This window comes from Triturus cristatus, chromosome 2_2 (assembly GCF_964204655.1).
Source record: "Triturus cristatus chromosome 2_2, aTriCri1.1, whole genome shotgun sequence".
Lineage (NCBI taxonomy): Eukaryota > Metazoa > Chordata > Amphibia > Caudata > Salamandridae > Triturus > Triturus cristatus.
The window spans coordinates 826,306,041-826,324,932 of NC_140582.1; the positions used below are offsets into that span (position 1 = coordinate 826,306,041).

Consider the following 18,892-nt stretch of genomic DNA (forward strand, 5'->3'; position numbering starts at 1 on the left):
CCTGAATCTCAGACGAGGCAGATATGGCTGGTCATCCAGGAAAGGATTAATGCCATCGGAGTAACCCAGCGTTCCATTGACGAACTCAAAAAACACTGGTATGACCTCAGGAAGCTTGCAAAGGAGAGGCTGGCAGAGAGAAGGAAGCAAGCCAACCAGACAGGTGGAGGGAGAAACACAGCACCTGCATCAACTGCACTGGATCTCCTGGTGGAGTCAACCCTCCAGCCGGAGAGTGTGAGTGGAATTGGGGATGCAGACAGCTCAGCCAGAGCTGGCAACAGGCAAGGTAAGATGCATGCACAGCATGCTGTGCCCCGCACTCCCTAACCCCAATCCCCAATCCCCAATGAGGCAGTATGAATTCCACTCCAGTACATGTTTTACTACAAACCTGCAATGCATTATGGGAGATGTAGTCAGAAGTAACACATATCATAACAGTCAGTCCACTGAACCCAAAGGCATGTGACACACATCAGCAATTAGCAAGCAGAGGACAGTCATTTTGATTGGCAGTCATGAAATTTATTATTACGCAAATGCTGCCAGACAAGTGAGCAAATGTACATTCTGTCTCCACAGATGAGCCATCGAGCAGGGCTGCAACAGGGGACACGGGAAAGGCACCCAGGAGAGAGAGAACACAGGAGGAGGAGGTCTTGTCGTCTGCAGAACACACCACACCACCACCACCACCATCACCACCACCACCACCATCACCAACACCACCACCACCAGCATCACCACCGCCACCATCACCGCCACCACCACCGAGAGCCAGGAGGCATACTGTGGCTAGCCTCCAGCAGATGGAGGTGCCCGAGGATGACAGCATGGGAGGCCAACAGTCCATGGTGGCAGAGGATGCCAACAGTGCAGGCACACAGTCCCCCACTGAGCTCGCCCACACAGGTACCAGACGCCGCAGAGCAAAGGCAGCCAGTCCAGTTTCACAGGGCGATGAACAAAGTGTATTTGCCGGTCTTGAGGGCAACATGCTCAAGGTGCAGCGCCTGCAAGGCAAAGCAATAAGATCAGTCCAACATCAGATGGTACACATGAATAGACACATGCTGCACATCGAGAAGGGCATCGGCAGCATGAACAATACTGTGGCTGATGGCATGAGGGACATGTCCGAGGCAGTAAGGCTGCTGTGCAGCAAAATGGATGAGGGCCGTTTGGCGAGGCGCAGGGAGAGGCAGAAACTTGACAACTACACTAAGGCGGTGAACAGCCTCTCCACTGCCACCTCTCTGCTCTGCAGGCGCTCGGTGGCCATGCAGGAGGAGATGGCCCACTGTAGCCGGGAAGTGGCAAGGGGGCTGCTCACCATGACCAGTGCACTGGAAGTGCTACAGACAAACCAGGTAGCCACTACAGCTGCAGGTGATGAGGGGGAAAGTGAAGAGGCTACTAGCCGCAGAAGCATCACTACCCCTATAACTGAGTCCAGGAGGTGCAGCGAAAGGCAAAGCACTGCCACAGGACAGACTTCCAGTGAGGACAGTGTGCCCAGGGAACGCAGCAGTGCTGCACGTGGGCACAGGAAGTAATGCCAGCCATCACATGGTATAGCGAAATGGGTGATGTAACCAATTTCGCCTTTGTAATCTGCATTGCATATTGGCCTGGCATGTTAAGCCCTTCATGTTGTGGCAGTGTGCTATGCTAATAAAACACCGTCACACAATTACAGTAACTGGCTATGTCTCCTTACTTACCTAGAAAGAGTTGCGTGTGATCTCAGCCCGTCTGTGTCTCCCATCTGGTGCTGCTGCCACACCTGCTGCAGTGTGCTCTGGCTGTGGACAATCCTCATCCTCGTCCTCGGAGTCAGTTAGTTCCACTGCTGTTCCTTTCTTTGTGGCAAGGTTATGCAGCATGGCACATGTTGCTATTATTTTACAGCAGATGATGGGGCGGTACTGACATGCACCTCCACTTTTGTGGAGGGAGCGGAACCTGCTTTTTAAGAGTCCAAATGTGCGCCCCACAACGTTGCACGTACTTCTATGTGCCACATTGTATCTTATCGCTCTTGGGGTAGATGGGTTGAGGTATGGAGTCAGGATAAATGCCCGCATGGCATATGCGCTATCACCTGAGTGAGAAAGGAAGTGCCAATAATAAGTCACCCACACATTCATCCAAGGTATACATCAGGGTGAGTCACATTGATTTACCTAGCAGGTATCCTTCTCCAAATTCGCCCGAGCCAGACGTGTGTAGATCCCACTGTTCCGGAATATGTAGGAGTCACGGGTACTCCCTGGAAATTTGGCTACTATGTCAGTGATGATGTGGTCCGCATCGCATATTACCTGCACGTTGATGGAATGTGTAGATTTGCGGTTCCGATATATGTACATATATAGCTGCAGGTGGGCAGATTGATATGTGTGTCCCATCAATGCACCCTATTACATGTGGAAACTGTGCCTTTTGGTAAAAATCCATCTTTGTTTTCTGCTGTTCCACCTGTGTGCTGGGGAAGCGTATGTAGTGATGCATTTGCATCATGGCATCCAGGAAAGTGTTGAAGAAACGGGACAGGCAACTCTGTGACACACTACCTGCCACAGCTATCACCCCCTGGTAACTACCTGGTGCAAGTAGGTGCAGGCTACAGAGCACCTGAACATGTGTTGGTATAGCGTGCGCCCTTGGTGTCTGATGCTCCAGGAGTGGGTGCAGGTCACATATAAGGTCTAGGATGGTTTGGGGGTCTAGCCTGTACCTCTCATGGATTTCAGCCTCAGTAAGTTGGAACAGTGTAACGAGCAGTCTGTACACGCGCACCTCCCGTCTCCAGATCCTCAGTCCTGCTGCTTGCATACGACGTAGAGGGCCGCCATTGTGTTCACATTGTTGCATTTTGGGGCTGTTTAAATGAAGTGCACCTGATTACCACCTGCTTTGAGTCCAGGAATATTCAAACGATATGTAGATGTAAGCAAGATATAACAAATTGGCGAATACCCACCAAAGCCTTATTTGCACGGGCTATATTAAATGTATATATCAAAATGCATTAACACGCATGACGTTGAAAACGTCACAATAAGACTCCAGTAAATCCTGTGAGTGGTGAAGAAATCAGGCAATCAAACATACAAAAGAACCTCACTCGAATCTGAAAATTGCAAATGCATAAAAAGACTAACATAACTAAAAGTATTATACTAATTTAAATGAATGCTTCCGGTTGACATTTTGGAATTTGCAATAGTACACACACAGCTCACATTTGCAAAGCTCTCTAGATAATTCCCTTCACAACTTTCAGCACGTGTGGGTCAACGCAACTCAAGCAAAGATTTGACGCGAGTGAAAAGTATGGTCTGTTTGCCTTATTCAGCACAGGCCTCAGCCCACAGGCGCTTCTTATCATAGTGCAACACATGCAAAATAATCAAAGGAGGCAACTATTTGTCCTGAAGTTATACTGGCATCTGAAGGAGGTATCTATACCCTTTTTGGCTATGATAGTTGCACTTCGGCGCCCGGACCGTTTTAAACATACCTTTAAACACGTCCCTAGTACAAGAAAAGATGAAAGGTTTTCATTTGTACTGCCAATAAAAATGATCCCCTGTGATGAATGGTCAGATTGAAAGTTGAAGTTTGAAAATGTTTATGTCTTGCAATGCGTTATGTTAGTTTGTGGTTAATAAAGTGCTATCCGTGTAGCAAGGCTACAACACATAGTGCTTGAACAAAAACCATAAAACAAAAATTTAAAGCATAAATCTAGACATGCTCGAGAAGGATAAGGATCTGGAAAACAACGAATTGAGAGTCCTGATGACTTTCAAACTCAGTGTTGTGTTAATCAGGCTTTTGCGCTGTTGGCTTCCGGTGCGACAATCATTTTTGGTGCCCCTACACCCCATGACCGCCTCCTCGGATTCTCTAACTACGACCGGGCATAAGTGCCCCTTATCTCTCCAATCATAAGTTATTGCTAAACACAGCGCATCCCCCCTGAGGTTGGCGCCCCTCCACAGGTCAGCGCCCAGTGCAGCCGCACCAGTCGCATGGCCCTGGTGTTAATGAAGCAGAAAATGGGGGGAGGATTTTGTCAGAGAAAACATCTTGGCCCGACATGGCTGCCACCTAAGTGACCGTGGGCAAGAGAAAGCAAGGACTCAACGTGGTACATGTAATCGAAGCTATTGGGAAAGTGCTGAGCTGCTGAATAGAAAGTGAAGAAAGCAATAGAAAAAGCTTTGTAAGCCATTCCAATTACGATTACAACACAATTACTAACAGCAACGTAGCCTTTTGAAAAATAGTAATTTACCAACTACCAGGCAGTGCATTTCCAAGGCAGGCAGAAGGAACGCGGAGGGCTCTGCACCACGACACCGAGGAGGGAGTCTGCATGTTTGTCTCGAGGGCGAGGCTTTTAAGGGCCGACTCTAAAGTGAAAACCAGACCAGGCAAGACCTGGATGTGGGACATGATGCAGCATGTCTTGGGCACGGTCTAACTGAGCGAATGACGAGAAAGCATTGTTGAATACATTGCATTCGTAAATAAAGTGTGTTAGCCCATGAATAAAATATTTTTCTTACACTATGAAGTAAGTAGTTAGGCAAGGTTAGGAAAGCTGTGTTGAAGGGGTAAAAAAGATAATAAACGTAAATAGGAAACCAGGAGGATCTACCAGGGGAGCGAGTGGGAGCACCACATTCGCAGCAGCCCCGATCAGAGCACAACAGATGGTCTGTACGGCCGAAGGAAATTAAAGGAGCATGCCAAATGCATGAGGATTGTTAAAGGGGCAGTCTTTCAATGAATAGCAACTGCGACAAGATAAGAAACAGAGTGACCAAAATAAACAGGCAACAGCAAACGGGCAGGAAAGGAAGATAAATATAGTCCCACAAAACACAGAAATAGAACCAAGGTGTAAAGATACAGTAGTCAGGCCATGATGTGTGGGAGGAAACGAAAAAGGGAAAAAGGAGGGATGTCTGACCAATAACAGCGGAGGATTTTTAAAGGACACTGAGACAAACAAATGAGAAGCAGTGGGTGGACTTTACCCCCAGAAGAAGGTACAATAGGTCTCAAAAGCTCGACCTAATGAGTGCATCTTTCTTCATCCATGTTTCCTTTCTACACCCCGTCACTCCATCTTGGGTTCTACCTGTTTGTGTTACGTGCATGTTTAGTTTCTGTCGCTTTTCCATCCCTCCTTGGCTGTTGTTCGCAGCATGCCAGGTGCGGTTTTGGCAGTAGTGCATCTGTGTATGCATGTGGAGAGCTGTTGGAAAACGTTTTTGACCCACCCATGGGGAGGATGGTTGGGTTTGCAGTGGCTTTGCTGCAGTTGGTTCTTTTCCCACCTCCCTTCTCCCCATCGCTCCCTCCTCCCTCCCATGGACACGTTATTCCTGTTTCTGTTTGATTACACTTCCAACTAGAAAGGTTTTGAAGGTTCCAAGTTTAATAGCGGTCCCAAGTAAAAAAAAAAAACAATCGTCCATGCGGCATGCAAAATTATTTAAGTTATTGTGACATATTTGCTAGCCTTTGTCCTCAGCTCCCATTGTATTATGAAGCTTTGGCAGAAGTGGTAATTAGCGACTCCTAAATACCGAAAAATGGAAATATCGGTATTACCGATTTTTGGTACATCGATTTGCGAGTTTCTTATTAGCGAATCGGTATTTGGGGGTTTCGGTGTCTGCTAATTGCAAATTAAGGAAACTGGTTTCCCTTATTTTTACCGATTCGTTATTTGCGATGGCGTTTCTGCATTACCGACCGGTATTTAGCCACCTACATCTGGCCCATAATCTACCCGTGCCTAACAAAAAAAAATACATGAATGTGTCTTCATGTAATGCAAATGGAGCTATGTAAAGCACTCTGATACCCGATTCGGGTCACATTCACGCTTTATAAAGTAACCAGTAGTGTGCAAAGAGACACTGCCCCTCCCTCACTCTTTTCCTCAGGCTCAATTGCATGCATAGTAGGGTGGGGAAGGTACACACCTCACATGTAAGACCTTACTATTCCATAGTAGGTATAAAAACTACTGGTCTCTCCATTGAGACCTCTCCCCAGGAGAATAACCAGCAGCGATTTCTCTTCATGGGTGGAAGAGCGTTGCCCCACATGCTGGCGCGGTGGTAAACACAGAATAATAAAATGGTCATTACCATTTTATTATTCTGTATGCCACTGGCCCACACTGCTGGAGTGTGAAGGTGAGGCAGATTCCTGTGGATTGCAGGATGTTTCCCAGGGCTCAGTGCCTATGTCCAACTGTCATCAGTGGGCCAATCTGACATGTGCACTTCAGACCTAGAAATCCCTGGACTGAGAAACAGCCAGGAGATTGCGGGCACAGATCCCCCAGGCTCACAATGAGCATTGGGTTAGCCTGCTCTAACCAATCCTGGAGCTGTGTTAATGCTGAAGACAGCACAAGAGCTGGTCCAAGATTATTTGGATTCACGCTGCACTTGAAAGGAAGTCCTTCCATTTCCTTCCTGCTCCTCATCAACCCAGGATCAGTGCGGAGAGAATCACCGGACAGAAGACCCATCATTTACGGTGAGTGCTTACAATTTATCTATCATGCCAGCCGCCACTGGAAATAACCATCTATATTAGGGTGCTGGAATGGATTTCACTGTCCAGTCACAGCTCTACCCAGGATGACAGGCACACACAATAGTGTGAAGGGAAACATTTTCCTCTTCACTAACACCTATCTCCAAAACAACATGGATTTGCAGAATGGTGTTGGCAAGGAGTGGCTTTTTGCCAACAGTCCTCACTTGGGTAACACCTGTGCATTGTGTGTATACTGGCCTCTCCGCAGAAAGATCTCTCTGGGATGATGGATGCCTCTGCTAACAAATAAACAGTGACTGCTTTCTTTGGTAACATCTCTCTTTAACATGACACTGATGCATAATAGTAGGAGGGACTGGCCTCTCCACTGAGACCTCTGTCTCTGATGATGGGTGTGCAAAGTAGGCTGTGGGAAGAAAAACTGACCTGTTTGCTAGGACCTAAACTTCAGATGACACAGCAGTGGGTAGGGTGTCTTCCGGAATTTGTCTCTTCACTAAGGTCTCTCTCTTCATTGATAGATAACGTACTATGGTATGTTGATTGAGTGGCTCTCTGCTTGGACGCCTCTCTCAGGTGATGGTTGTCCAAAGTAGGATGTAGAAAGGAGCTAGTCTCTCACACTGACACCTGTCTCTCACATCACAGGTGTGCATAGTAGGATGTGTGGAGGGACCAGCCTCTCCGCTGAGACCTCTCTCTGGGATGACAGGCACATGTCGTGGAGTGTGGGAAAGGACAGGCCCCGATCCTTAGATCTCTTTCTTGGATGTTGGGTATGCATAGTAGGGTATGGGGAGAGACTGGCCTCTCTGCCGAGACATGTCACTTGAATGACAGATCTACAACTAGGGTGTGGGGAGGAAATGAACTCTATGCTACGAAGTTTCTGTTGGATGACAAGCATACCGACTAGCATATAGAGAGGCTTTCACATCAGCTCAGACATCTACCCAGAGTAACATGTGCAAAGCAGACTGAAGGTAGAGGCTGCTCTCTCTGCTCATACCTCTCTTCATGATAATGCATTTTCATAGTAGAATATAAAATGGAATATCCTATCTGTTTAAAACTGTGCCTTGGACAACTGGTGTGCATATTTCAATGCAAGGACACACTCACCTCTCTCTCAGACATCTCTTTATGGGGACAGGCAGCTGTAGCAAGGTGCACAAAAAGTCAAACGTGTCCATACAGAGACCTTCACTCCTTTAAACTTGTGAGCTATTGCAAGAGTCTTGCGGGATCGCAACGAAATTGTAGGGAAATAGTAGTATGTAGGACAGAGTATCTTCTCCATGGAGACCCTTCCTCTTACGTGACAGGTGTGTGTATTAGGGTGTGGGGAGAGACTGGCCTCTCCACACAGAACTCTTTCTCAGATGACAAGTGTGTATAGTGTGTTTTGAGGTACTGCCCTCTCCACTGAGACCTCTCTCTCAGATGATGAGTATGCATAATAGGGTGTGTGGAGAGATACTGACTTCTTCTTTGAGACGTCTCTCTCAGGTGGTGGTTGTGCATAGTAGGGTGTAAGGAGAATGACTAGCCTCTCCACTGCGACCTCTTTTTTACATGACAGGTGTATGTAGCAGGGTGTTTGGAGAAAAATTGATCTCTCTGTTGACACATCTCTCTCTGATGATGGGTGTGCACAGTAGTGAGTTGAGAGAGACTACCCTTTTCTCTCATATCTCTCTCTCATTTGGCTGGTCTATTTAGTAGAGTTTGTATATGGAGTGGCCTCTCCTTCCAGACCTCTCTCTCAGATAATGGGTGTGCGTAGTCGGGTGTGTGGAAAGAGACTGGCCGCTCCACTGAGACCTCTGTCTCAGGTGATGAAAATGCGCTGCAGGTTGTGCTAAGAGAGACTGCTCTATCTACTGGGACATCTCTCTTACGGGTGTATGTATTAGAATGTGTACCTCATTTGACCTCTACTGTCAGATGACATAAGTGCGTATTAGCATGTGTACATGGACTACCTCTCCTGTCAGAGCTCTCTCACACATGATGGGTGTGCGTACTAGGGCATAAACATGGACTACAATCTCCTTCCACATGCCTCTCTCAGATGACAGATGTGTGTAGTAGGGTGTGGGAAGGAACTGGCCTTTCCTTTCAGAACTCTCTCTCTGATAACGGATGTGTGTGGTAGAGTGTGTGGATGGAATGTCCTTTTCTTTCAGACCTCTTTCTCAGATGATGGGCGTTCATAGTAATGTGTGGATAATAACAGGCCTGTCCTTTCACACCTTTCTTTCAGATGACGGGTGTGTGTAGTAGAGTGTGTGGATGGACTGGCCTCTTCTGTCAGACCTCTGTCTCAAATGATGGTTCTGCCTAGTAAAGTGTGCACATCTACTAGCTTCTCCTGTCAGACCTCTCTCTCAGCTGACAGGTGTTTGTTTTAGGCTACGTACATTGACTGGCTTCTACTGTCAGACCTCCGTTTCAGATGCCTGATCTCTATAGTATGCTTTGTGGAGGGAGACTGCCCTTTCCACTGAGACCTCTCTCTTGGATTACATTTGTGCATAGGATGCTCTGTCCAGGTACAGTCCTCCCTGCTAACACCCCTCTCTCTGATAATGTGTGTGCATTGAAGGGTGTGGGAACAGATCATACTCTACTTGCAACTTTTTCAAAGCTAATTGGCATAAATAGTAGACTCTGATAAGCGCCATTTCCAGTAATATGCCTTCCCATTATAGCAAGTGTGTATACTAGAGTGTATTCAAAGATGAACTAGTCCTTTATTCGTTTCATGATCTCACAAGATTCTCACGAGATCATACCTTTTCTTTAAAATGGGAATTAAGTATCTACTCACCACAGTACTTATCTCTATACACTTCCTCTTAAAAACAAGCACCACAATATGCATTCCTACTAATGGAGTGTATTGAGTGCTCATCTACCCCTTTTTACTATTCACAATCATGAAAATTCTGAAAGATTATAACATTTAGTAAAAAACAATATAATCCTCACAGTTGATATCCCTTTGACACATACTCTCTAACCTTAGGCAGACAGCATACCTTTCTGCTGCTCCCTTATATAGATTTTGACTTCATTTCCACAACACCTCCAATTCTTCACAGAAAACAGTAATGGTTGACATTTCATTTCTAACATTTTAACAGCCAGACCTTCAGAGTGCATGCTCTCGTGGGACTGACAGGCGCCTCTCACTTCCACAAGAACGTGAAGGCTCACAGCAAAATCAGGCCTCTCGGCCGATCACATGCCTAGATTTTGTAACTTGCGCTCTTGCAGTAGGCTTGCGGGACTCTTTTGAGCCAAACTGCCAAAATATACAATTATTTTTACACTCAATTTCTCAAAAACTCCTGAACAGATATTACAAAAGGCACAATCAGCAGACCAAGATCTAGCTTCCTGCCGAATTTAGTGAAAACTTACCCACGTGGTAAAGGCAGAGGCATTGCATGGTTAAGGCAGCATTTGAAAAGTTGTTTCCTACATGGCAAACCTAAACTCATTGATAATGGTTCATAATAGTTTTATTCAGAGGATTGCTATAGTGCCTAAACCCAATTGTTTGAATAGTTTGAGGACAGAATTTGATGTAGGAGGAATAGATAAAGATGCTAATTAGAAACCTTTGCATTTGGAATAATCCTAAAGCTTTGTTTTTTTCTAGATGCACTAAGAGACATAATGGGTTGTGATAAAGTGTGAAAAGGTCTTTGGATTATTTATATTTGAAACTCATTGTTAACTTTAGGTTTGAATTGACTATGATGAAACCAAAATCAATGACTAAGGTGGCTGATAGACAACTTGAGGTAAACTTTTTGTATTGGCATCAGGCAGATGATTTTAAAGCATTGTTGCTATTGGAAAGTAGAAATGCCTTTTAAATATAAATCAGACAATTGTAATGGAGCCTAGATTTGATTTTGCCAAGGTATTATACAATTGAACGGCTTTATAGCAAGCTGTAACAAAAACCGTTCCCAGCTTGCTCTTGAAATGATTATTTCCAAGGAATATAAGATAGGTTTCTTTTTTATTTACCACAACATACAGATTTGAGAGAAAAAATGCTTGGTCAGTTGTGTGGAAATTGAAACCATCATCCTGCAATCAGAGGGATTTTTTGTGCAAAGACTCAAGTTACATTTTAGTGCAGTATGGCGTGGCAATTTATACATGGATAGCTCCACAACAATAATATGAAGTGCAGGAGTTAGGCAGGATGTGATGAGGGGCGGAGTCTTTTTAATCTCTATTTCAGTTGGATTGTAAAGACCAATATTTTGAATGTATTTTATGATTTTTTTTATCATATCTAAAGGTGTGAATTTGGTGCTGTTTTATTGCATATCTATTATTTGCATATTGAATATTAATACAAATAAATCTAATAAATGAACTGTTATATGCAAATAGCTTTGTAAATGTGGCACACTGCATTTAAAGTGGAAGCTGCTGTGCTTCTTGATTCTGCCTGTATACGTGATTACAAAGCATAACCAAATTGTTAGAAAGCAGTGATCAGTGGGTAACATCTACAGATTGGTTTGTGTTACTAAATACCTTTCTTCTTTTTTTAATAATGCTCCTCAGAGCTTTTGGTAAGGATGTGCAAAATTCTATAATTTTGTGAAATCCTATAAAGAAATATTGAGCGAATTAATTATTCAGCTAAAATTGTTTACTTTCAATAAAATATTTTTCTGCAAGACATGAATAAATTGTTTTCCAGGCAGCGATTTTTCCTGCAATAATTAACTTGAAAGAGTTCAAGTCACATTCCAGGCTATTGTTTATGCGTAATTTGCCACTCTAGACATTGGCTTACTTTACAGAAATCAGTGTGACTTACATTTCATGGGAACATTCTATCCCAAACCTCCAGACGAAGTCCCCTGACGAAGTGAGCACAAGTAACTTCAGGCTGGCTTCAGACTTCTTGGGCTTCATCAGTGGGGTGCTGCTTGAGGGCTCATGTCTTGGTCTATCCATCGCACGTAGGGCATCAACTGCAATTAACAAAAAAGTGATGGAGGGTATGCCTCAATTGTGCAATGGGTATGTCCAGGTGTGGGGCCCCTGTTTACTGTGCCACTGGAGCCAAGCTACATCCTATAAAAGAGGCCAAAAACGGATCTGAGGTTGCCTGTGTTCTGATTCAGAGGGAATCTGATCTTGAAATTAGGGCTGGGCAGTTGATATTGGAGACAGGATCAAGGCTGTTTTCCATATTACTGATTCTTGTCTGAGGTGGCACTGTCGGTAAAAAAAGGATTGACTGGGGTGCAGCCAGGCGTGCAACACCCATTGGATTCAAAGGGCTTCAGCCCCCCCCCCCGTCGTGTGTGGCAGCCCGGGATGAGACAGCTTCCCGGGCACACACACAGCCGCACCCGAGCACTTCACAGGTCTTTAAAAGACCATTTGCATGATAATGAGGCCTCGCTGTTGTTTCACCCCTTCTAAGAGCCCCTGCAGCTCCACTCTGCCTATTGCTTAAAGATTCAGCCCCCCCGAAATCAGCTCCACTTTGCCTATTGCTTGAAGATTCAGCCCCCCCCTGAAATTTTTCTTAGCCCCCCCTCTCCGAAATTTGGCTTGAGTTGCGCCTCTGGGTGCAGCCCCAAGTAATTAACACTTGCTGAGGTTAATTCAAGCACTCCAGCTATGCTTTTTGTATTAATTAATGGGTTATAATTTCAGACACCCCTTATTTCTGTAATCTATATTTTATCACATATATTTTTATTAATTTTACGTATACACATTGTACTCCTTTTTTCTTCGCTTTCCATTTGTTTGCCTTCTATTGGAGCATTTTCCCAGATTACCATTTTAGTGACATCAATCCTTTTAGCACCCTCGAGGGAATATTTATCAGATATCATCCAAAGAAAAAATATCAGTAAAGTAGACTGCACGCCTTGGCCTTAATTGCGAGTTGTTAATTAATGGAGAGTGGCAAACTGTGCGCGCTAAATGTACGTTCCAGTGCAGCAACACTGGAGCAGTGTGTTGAAATTATGTATTTATCCCAACTGACTGGAGAATAACCATGTGACTGCAGAGTCACCTGTCTTTAAACCAAACAAAATTGCCAGTTGTATGAGGATCGTGAGAAGTTGGCCTGGTATATGATGCCCACTAATTAAAGTGGGCACCTTACACCAGTCCAAACAACCCTGATGGTGATTTACAAGTTCAAAGATACCCTTAGAAAGCTATCCAAGTGGTAGCTGTGGAGAGCAGGCTTCAGGCTTAGTCTTGAAGGAATGTTAAGCAGCTTGTTTTACCAGAATACAACCTTATTGTATTGGTTAAATGAAAGGAGAACCACACAGTAGTTATAAAAATATGTATTTATTATTATAACACACCTTAAATACCTCACAGTCTCTGCTACACGCAGATAAACACAAAGCATACAATACTGAAGCACATAAACAATCATAAGTAGCACTAATACACAGTGGGCTCCAGAGGGAGACCAAACCATATATTAAAATAGTGGTATAAGAAGCACAACTCGAGTCAAGACAGTGTTTAGAGGATGTAGAATCACTGTGACTCCAAGGAAACACCCAAGGTGAGTAAGTAGGGACCCCACGGAGGATGGGTGCAGTGTGAGAACGCAACCGTGTGCTGCATACAATTCAATGGGAGAGTTGCGGTTGCAGTTTTAAAGTTTAAGGACCCTTCCCAGTGGATTACGGAGAAACCCTTTGGAACCTAGAGGGTTGGAGAGCCACCCTAACCATGGATACCGAAGTACCAGAGTTACCTATCCCAGGGAAGCTGGGTGCATAGGGCTGGAGTGGCGTCAGAAACAGTTGTCGATCTCAATTGGATTCTTCAAAGAAATGCCACTGCTGGAAAGAAGAAAAGTGTCCGGTGGAACCCACAGGCGTTTTCTTGATTGAAGGAAACTGAAAGCAGAGGGGACAGAGTCTGGGTCACTCAGGAGTCACCAGGGGCTCAGTAGACAAATGCCCACCAAAGTCGGGTGCTTCAGGTGTGATGATGGAGACCTTGACTCTACAGCTGCAGGGACCAGGAGCTGTTGAGAACAACAAAGAGCTGTATATGAGCTGTCTCACAAAGGATATAGAGTGCTGAGGGGTCGGTGTCCGGCTGGAGCACCAACAAGCCTTGGCAACGGCAACCCACAAAGAAAGACAAGGAGGGTTACTCTCTGGCCCAGAAAGGACCAGGGGACTCACCACAGCAAGGGGAGTCAGGGTAGGCCTGGAGCAACCAGGGGATCCCAAGAAAAGCAGTGTTGTTTCTCAAATGATCCCACAGGCTGGAGGCACAGGAGTTGAGAGTGGACCTCTAGCAGTTTCACAGAGTAACTGCTTGCAGGGCTCAGAGCGCAAGAAGGCCAAAGTCCTTTGTACAAAATGTGCACTGAGGTTAAGGTTATTTCTAACCCAATGCACTTGTTCAGAAAACACCAACAAGCATATGCACTTGCAAAAGTACGCAGTGCACAGGGCTTCTGGTTATGCAGTCCCCACATGGGATACAGGCCTCAGACTTGGTGAGAGGGCAGCTCAACCACAAGAATTATAGGAACCCACCACCTGTGCTGCTGGAGCCTTCGGAGACTGCAGGAGCTCAGGGTCAGAAGACTGGTCAGTTGCATAACAGTGCCTGCGAATGCAGGGGAGCAACTCCTTCACCACAAGGGAGATAACTTCAGTTTTCCTGGATGCTCCACAGGTCCTGCATGGAGCCTGTAGGGAGCACGGGCACAGATGATGCTTTGGACGGAGAGGGAGACGATGTCGGGCCCAGTCAAAGTCCAGCAAAGTCTAGAGTGTCCAGACGGTCGAAAATCAGTGGTTTCTTGTTGAGAATCTTGTCCACATCGAATCTAGGGTCCTGCAGCCAGGTAAGCCCTTTTGTACCCACACGAGAGGGTTGGAAAGATTCAGGGTACCCTCCCGAGGGAGGGTCAGAACAGTGGGAAGGTTACTCCCATGTCCTTTGTCTAGTTTCGCACCAGAGCAGGAGCCAACCTCTCCCAGGACTGGTTTGAACTGGACTATGCACAGGGACACCAAGTGTGCCCCAGATGCTGACTTTCAGGCACTTTGGAAGTGCACCCACCCAGCCCCAATACACTAAATCCTGTCTGGGAGGTGGTCACACCTCCCAGTGACAGGAGGCCTATTGTCCTGCCTTCCAAGGACCCCACGAAGCTCACTTCAGAAGGGTGAATCATACCTCCCACACTGGTTACCGGTGTGAAAGTATGATTCCAAGGTGTTTGATACCAAAAATTACATGTTTTGTTGCAGCCGTTTTCGACATAGCATTTTACGTGAGCATATAATGCACATCCACCTATATGTCTGGCTGCGTCACTGACAACCCGTGAGAATGGTCTTCGAAGGCTGCAGGGGTGCTCCGCTCATGCAGGGGCACCCTCTCATGTAAACCCAGCACCCTGCCTTCAGGATTGTCAAGGCCTGCTAGAGGTGCATGCACCATCTTACACAGGCTGCAGTGGCAGGCCTGTAGTTCCATTTTGTATGACCTCCCATGGGTGGCATAATACATGCTTCAGCCCATGGGAGGCCTCTGGGGTACCTATGCCCTGGGTACGTGTGTACCATATACGAGGGACTGACAAGGGTAGCCCAGTATCCAATCTGGATTGTACCTAAGTACATGGCATAACATTTTAGAGAGAAAGCAGATAGACTGGGGTCCTGATTAGCAGGATCCCAGTCAGACTAGTCAAAAACAATGTAAAATCAAGCAAAAAGTAGGGGTAACCATAAGAAGCAGATCCTACTTTCCTACAAAGATTATTGGTTAACCTGCTGTGCGGAGGTGGAAAATGTATGCATCAGCCTCTGTGTGGGATTGGGGTGGATTGTCGAGGAAGTGGGGAGAAGGGGAAGGTGGTGCAGTTACATTTAAGGGGACGCCTTGTATACTGCCCCTGCCAGAAAAAAATGGGGAAAGAGTTTTGGCTTCAGCTGCAGCCAAAGCATCAAATCATTTTGCCAGACAGATTTACCACTTAGTAAAATTGGGTCTGGTGTTACAATATCTGGGAAAATCAAGTGTAGGAGCACCGTCCCTCTCAGTATTAAGCATAACTTAATTCCATATGATAATTCCTCTCCATCTGACTTGCAATCAGGGACTAAATCTTTGTTTCTGTTGTAACATTAATTGAAGATTTTTTATGCCATGTAAACTACTCTGATTTCCCTTTTTCGCAGATGGGTATCCCAAAACTGAAATTCAATACAAATGGAAGAAAAACTCTGTTGAATTGGCGGATCAAAAATACTGGAGACTCTACCAATTTTCATTTGTAGGGTTAAGGAACACAACAGGAATCTCACATACGATTTCAGGTAATGTATTTGCTGGCAAAATTATTTAATTATTGTAACCCCTGTGTTTTGTTTGGCTTAATTTAAATGTGTGTAGTAAACATTCTTGGGCTTATGCAATGTGGGTTGTCAAGGCAGATGCACAGAGTTTTCCAGTGTCAATGATGGGCCCATGCTTGCCTTCAGACTGAAGATCCCTACCCTGACCATTTAATGTTTTGAGGTCGAGCCTAGACAGCGCGTATGCAAGACCTGTTATATTCAACAAAACTACTTTATTCCCACCTGCTACTTACCATTGGTTCACTCCTGCTTCGCTCTTCTTTGCTGCCTCTTAAGTTGTTCACGCAGCTGATACCTCACTTCCGGTCAAGGCTAAAAAGCACGGGTCAAGCACAGTTTCCTTAGGCTTACTTTCTTTATCGGTTGTTTTAGAGAACTTTTCTTGTAAAATGTTGCTTTACGCCCGTCGCTTTTTCTGCCCTCCCACCACCCTCTGACAAAAACACAGGGGCATATTATCAAGCACGGCGTTAACATTAACGCCGCTTTAGCTGCAGAAAACTGCCGCTAAAGCGGCGATAATGGGCTTGATAATATGCCGCAGAGAATTCCCATAGAAGCCCATGTTGACACCAGAACATGGGCTTCTATGGGAATTCTCAAGGGCATATTATCAAGCCCATTATCGCTGCTTTAGTGGCAGTTTTCTGCCGCTAAAGCAGCGATAATGTTAACGCCGTTTCTTGATATTATGCCCCACAGTGCTTCTGCCCGGCCTCTGACACAAATGCAGCATTTCCCTTAAACAAACAAATGAGAGCATACTCCAAATATGCATAAATATAATGCTTGATATTTATTTAGCTTAAGACTTTGAACAAAAGTGGGGCATTAATCACGAAACCGCTTTCTAATGTACATTGAGATGTTTATATATTTTTAAGATTGCAAGGATATGTCACAAAATAAAATGACAAAAATATCCTGTCCTTAGCTTCCATTGTACCTAGTTTGGGCTTGCTTTGGAAGGAGTTGCACATGTTTGAGTGTCTTTCCAAGGTTTTTCTTGGATTTTGGGCTTGGAAACACTGCCCATCTTCTGTCAGTGGGCAGGATCCAGCTACTGGAATACAAAACTGTGTCCCAGGGCTCAGCCTGCCCATCAGTAACCGTGCACCAGCGCCCAGGCCTGAGGCCACCCAGAAGTGTATAATATGCAGGGCTTTCTTTCCCTGTTCTGTTGTATCTTTTATTTATCCTCAAAGCGCCAAATTGCGATCATGCGCTTTACACTGCTTGGACCCTCCCCTTAATCTGGTCTCATTTCTTGAAGCAATTAATTCCAGTAGCAGTCTGGTATTGTTTTGGTATCGTTTTTCGTTATGCCACGTGTCCTTATGAAATGTTTTTCATTATAATATGCGATGTTTTCATGCTAGGATGTGCTACTCTATGTGGCTAGGGTATGCTATAATAGATACGCTATGCTCTGTTATGCTATGTTACTCTGCGCTATGCTGCTACTTGTGGGTAGCCCAGTAGGTTAATGCGCTTTCTGCAGTGGTGTGCAAACAATGACATCGGGTTGGAATCCCTGCAGGACCCAATAAGCTACTATTTATGCGCTTTCCTTACCTACCTGTCTATGTATCCTACAGATAATGGCTTACTATTTACTTTTTTTGGGCTACATACGTTTATACATTTCTATAAAACTGGCAAGGCACGTTATTGGGTGGCATCAGGTCACATGTTTTCAGTATTGTGACCCACATTGGTGTATGTTATCTTATGCTAATTTACATCATGGTAAGTGGGCGGTTTAACACTCCAGCCTGGCATTCAGATCATTTTTGCCTCTAGTAACCTCTGAATTCGGGTTCAACCTTCTCACCTGAACAGATGGTAAGGTAGCTCAAAGGTTGAGTGCCTGCTTCTGAAAACTGCATGTATAGTACAGCTTATATCCGCTAGCCCGAATGGGCTGAATTGTTCTTCAGCTTTCTGAGGCTGATTAAACGGGTACTGTGCACAAGATGTACAGTAAATCTTCTGCATTGTGTTTGTGTACATTTAAATTATTAATAGCATTTTAACTGTCAAATTCTTTCTTCTGAGCACATTTATTTATCATTTCATTTTTAATTTGTAATCAGAGAACCAGTTGTTTTAGGGCTACCTAAGAAACCATTGCAAATAAAGTCCACTATTGCGGCTGCTTCATCCGTTTGCGGGGGTGGGCAGGGTGGAAGGCGTGTAAAGGGTTAATGGTTTCAATTCTTTAGCCATACTCCATAGGATCAGGGATGCTATGCATCATGGCTAAAACCCATTGGCAAGCCATTAGGTTCCAAAGGCAAGACTCTTCCCGCATCTCTTATGTGGTTGGCTTCAGGTCTTCCAGTGCAGTTTCTTTCCTGTGCCTATTCACCATGCCACATAATTCCACTACACAAAATGCACTCTTCACCACACCACACAATTCTAACCCACACAATTCCACAACTAAAAATTCCAATACATCTCACATAATTCCACTCCACATCACATACGTCCACAACACTCCAAAACCAAATAGGTAAAAGACATTGTCATTGACAACGCCAATAGCTCTAACTCTAGCAAATGTGAGACCTATTGCATTGCAAATGCTTGTTTCTGTTGCGTCCACTTTCTTTGGTACACTAAAACCTAATTAAATATTTTTTATTGTATTTGAGTTATTTTAGGCTTAAGCTAGTTAGTGTAATTTTGATTTCAGGTATTTAATGAATTGCTAAAATGTGTACGCTTGCTGCCTGCGTTTATCAATTTATTTTCCCATAATCTTGAATTTAATTGGTTTCTTCTTGTTCTCATTTTCTGCCAAAGAGTGTGTCTCCTGCTGAGTCTGTTATATTCAACTGGGTAGATTGGTAACTTTG

The 18,892-nt window shown here is 44.9% G+C and overlaps 1 protein-coding gene across 1 annotated transcript in view; it reads left to right on the forward strand.

Moving 5' to 3' along the window:
• The window catches only part of LOC146862838 (gamma-aminobutyric acid receptor subunit gamma-1-like), a 644,159-nt gene that overhangs the window by 370,862 nt on the left and 254,405 nt on the right, over nucleotides 1-18,892 (forward strand). The window contains exon 6 of the mRNA XM_085643311.1: nucleotides 15,849-15,986. Within this exon, the coding sequence (XP_085499437.1) occupies nucleotides 15,849-15,986 (138 nt within the window). The remainder of the gene's footprint in view (nucleotides 1-15,848; nucleotides 15,987-18,892) is intronic.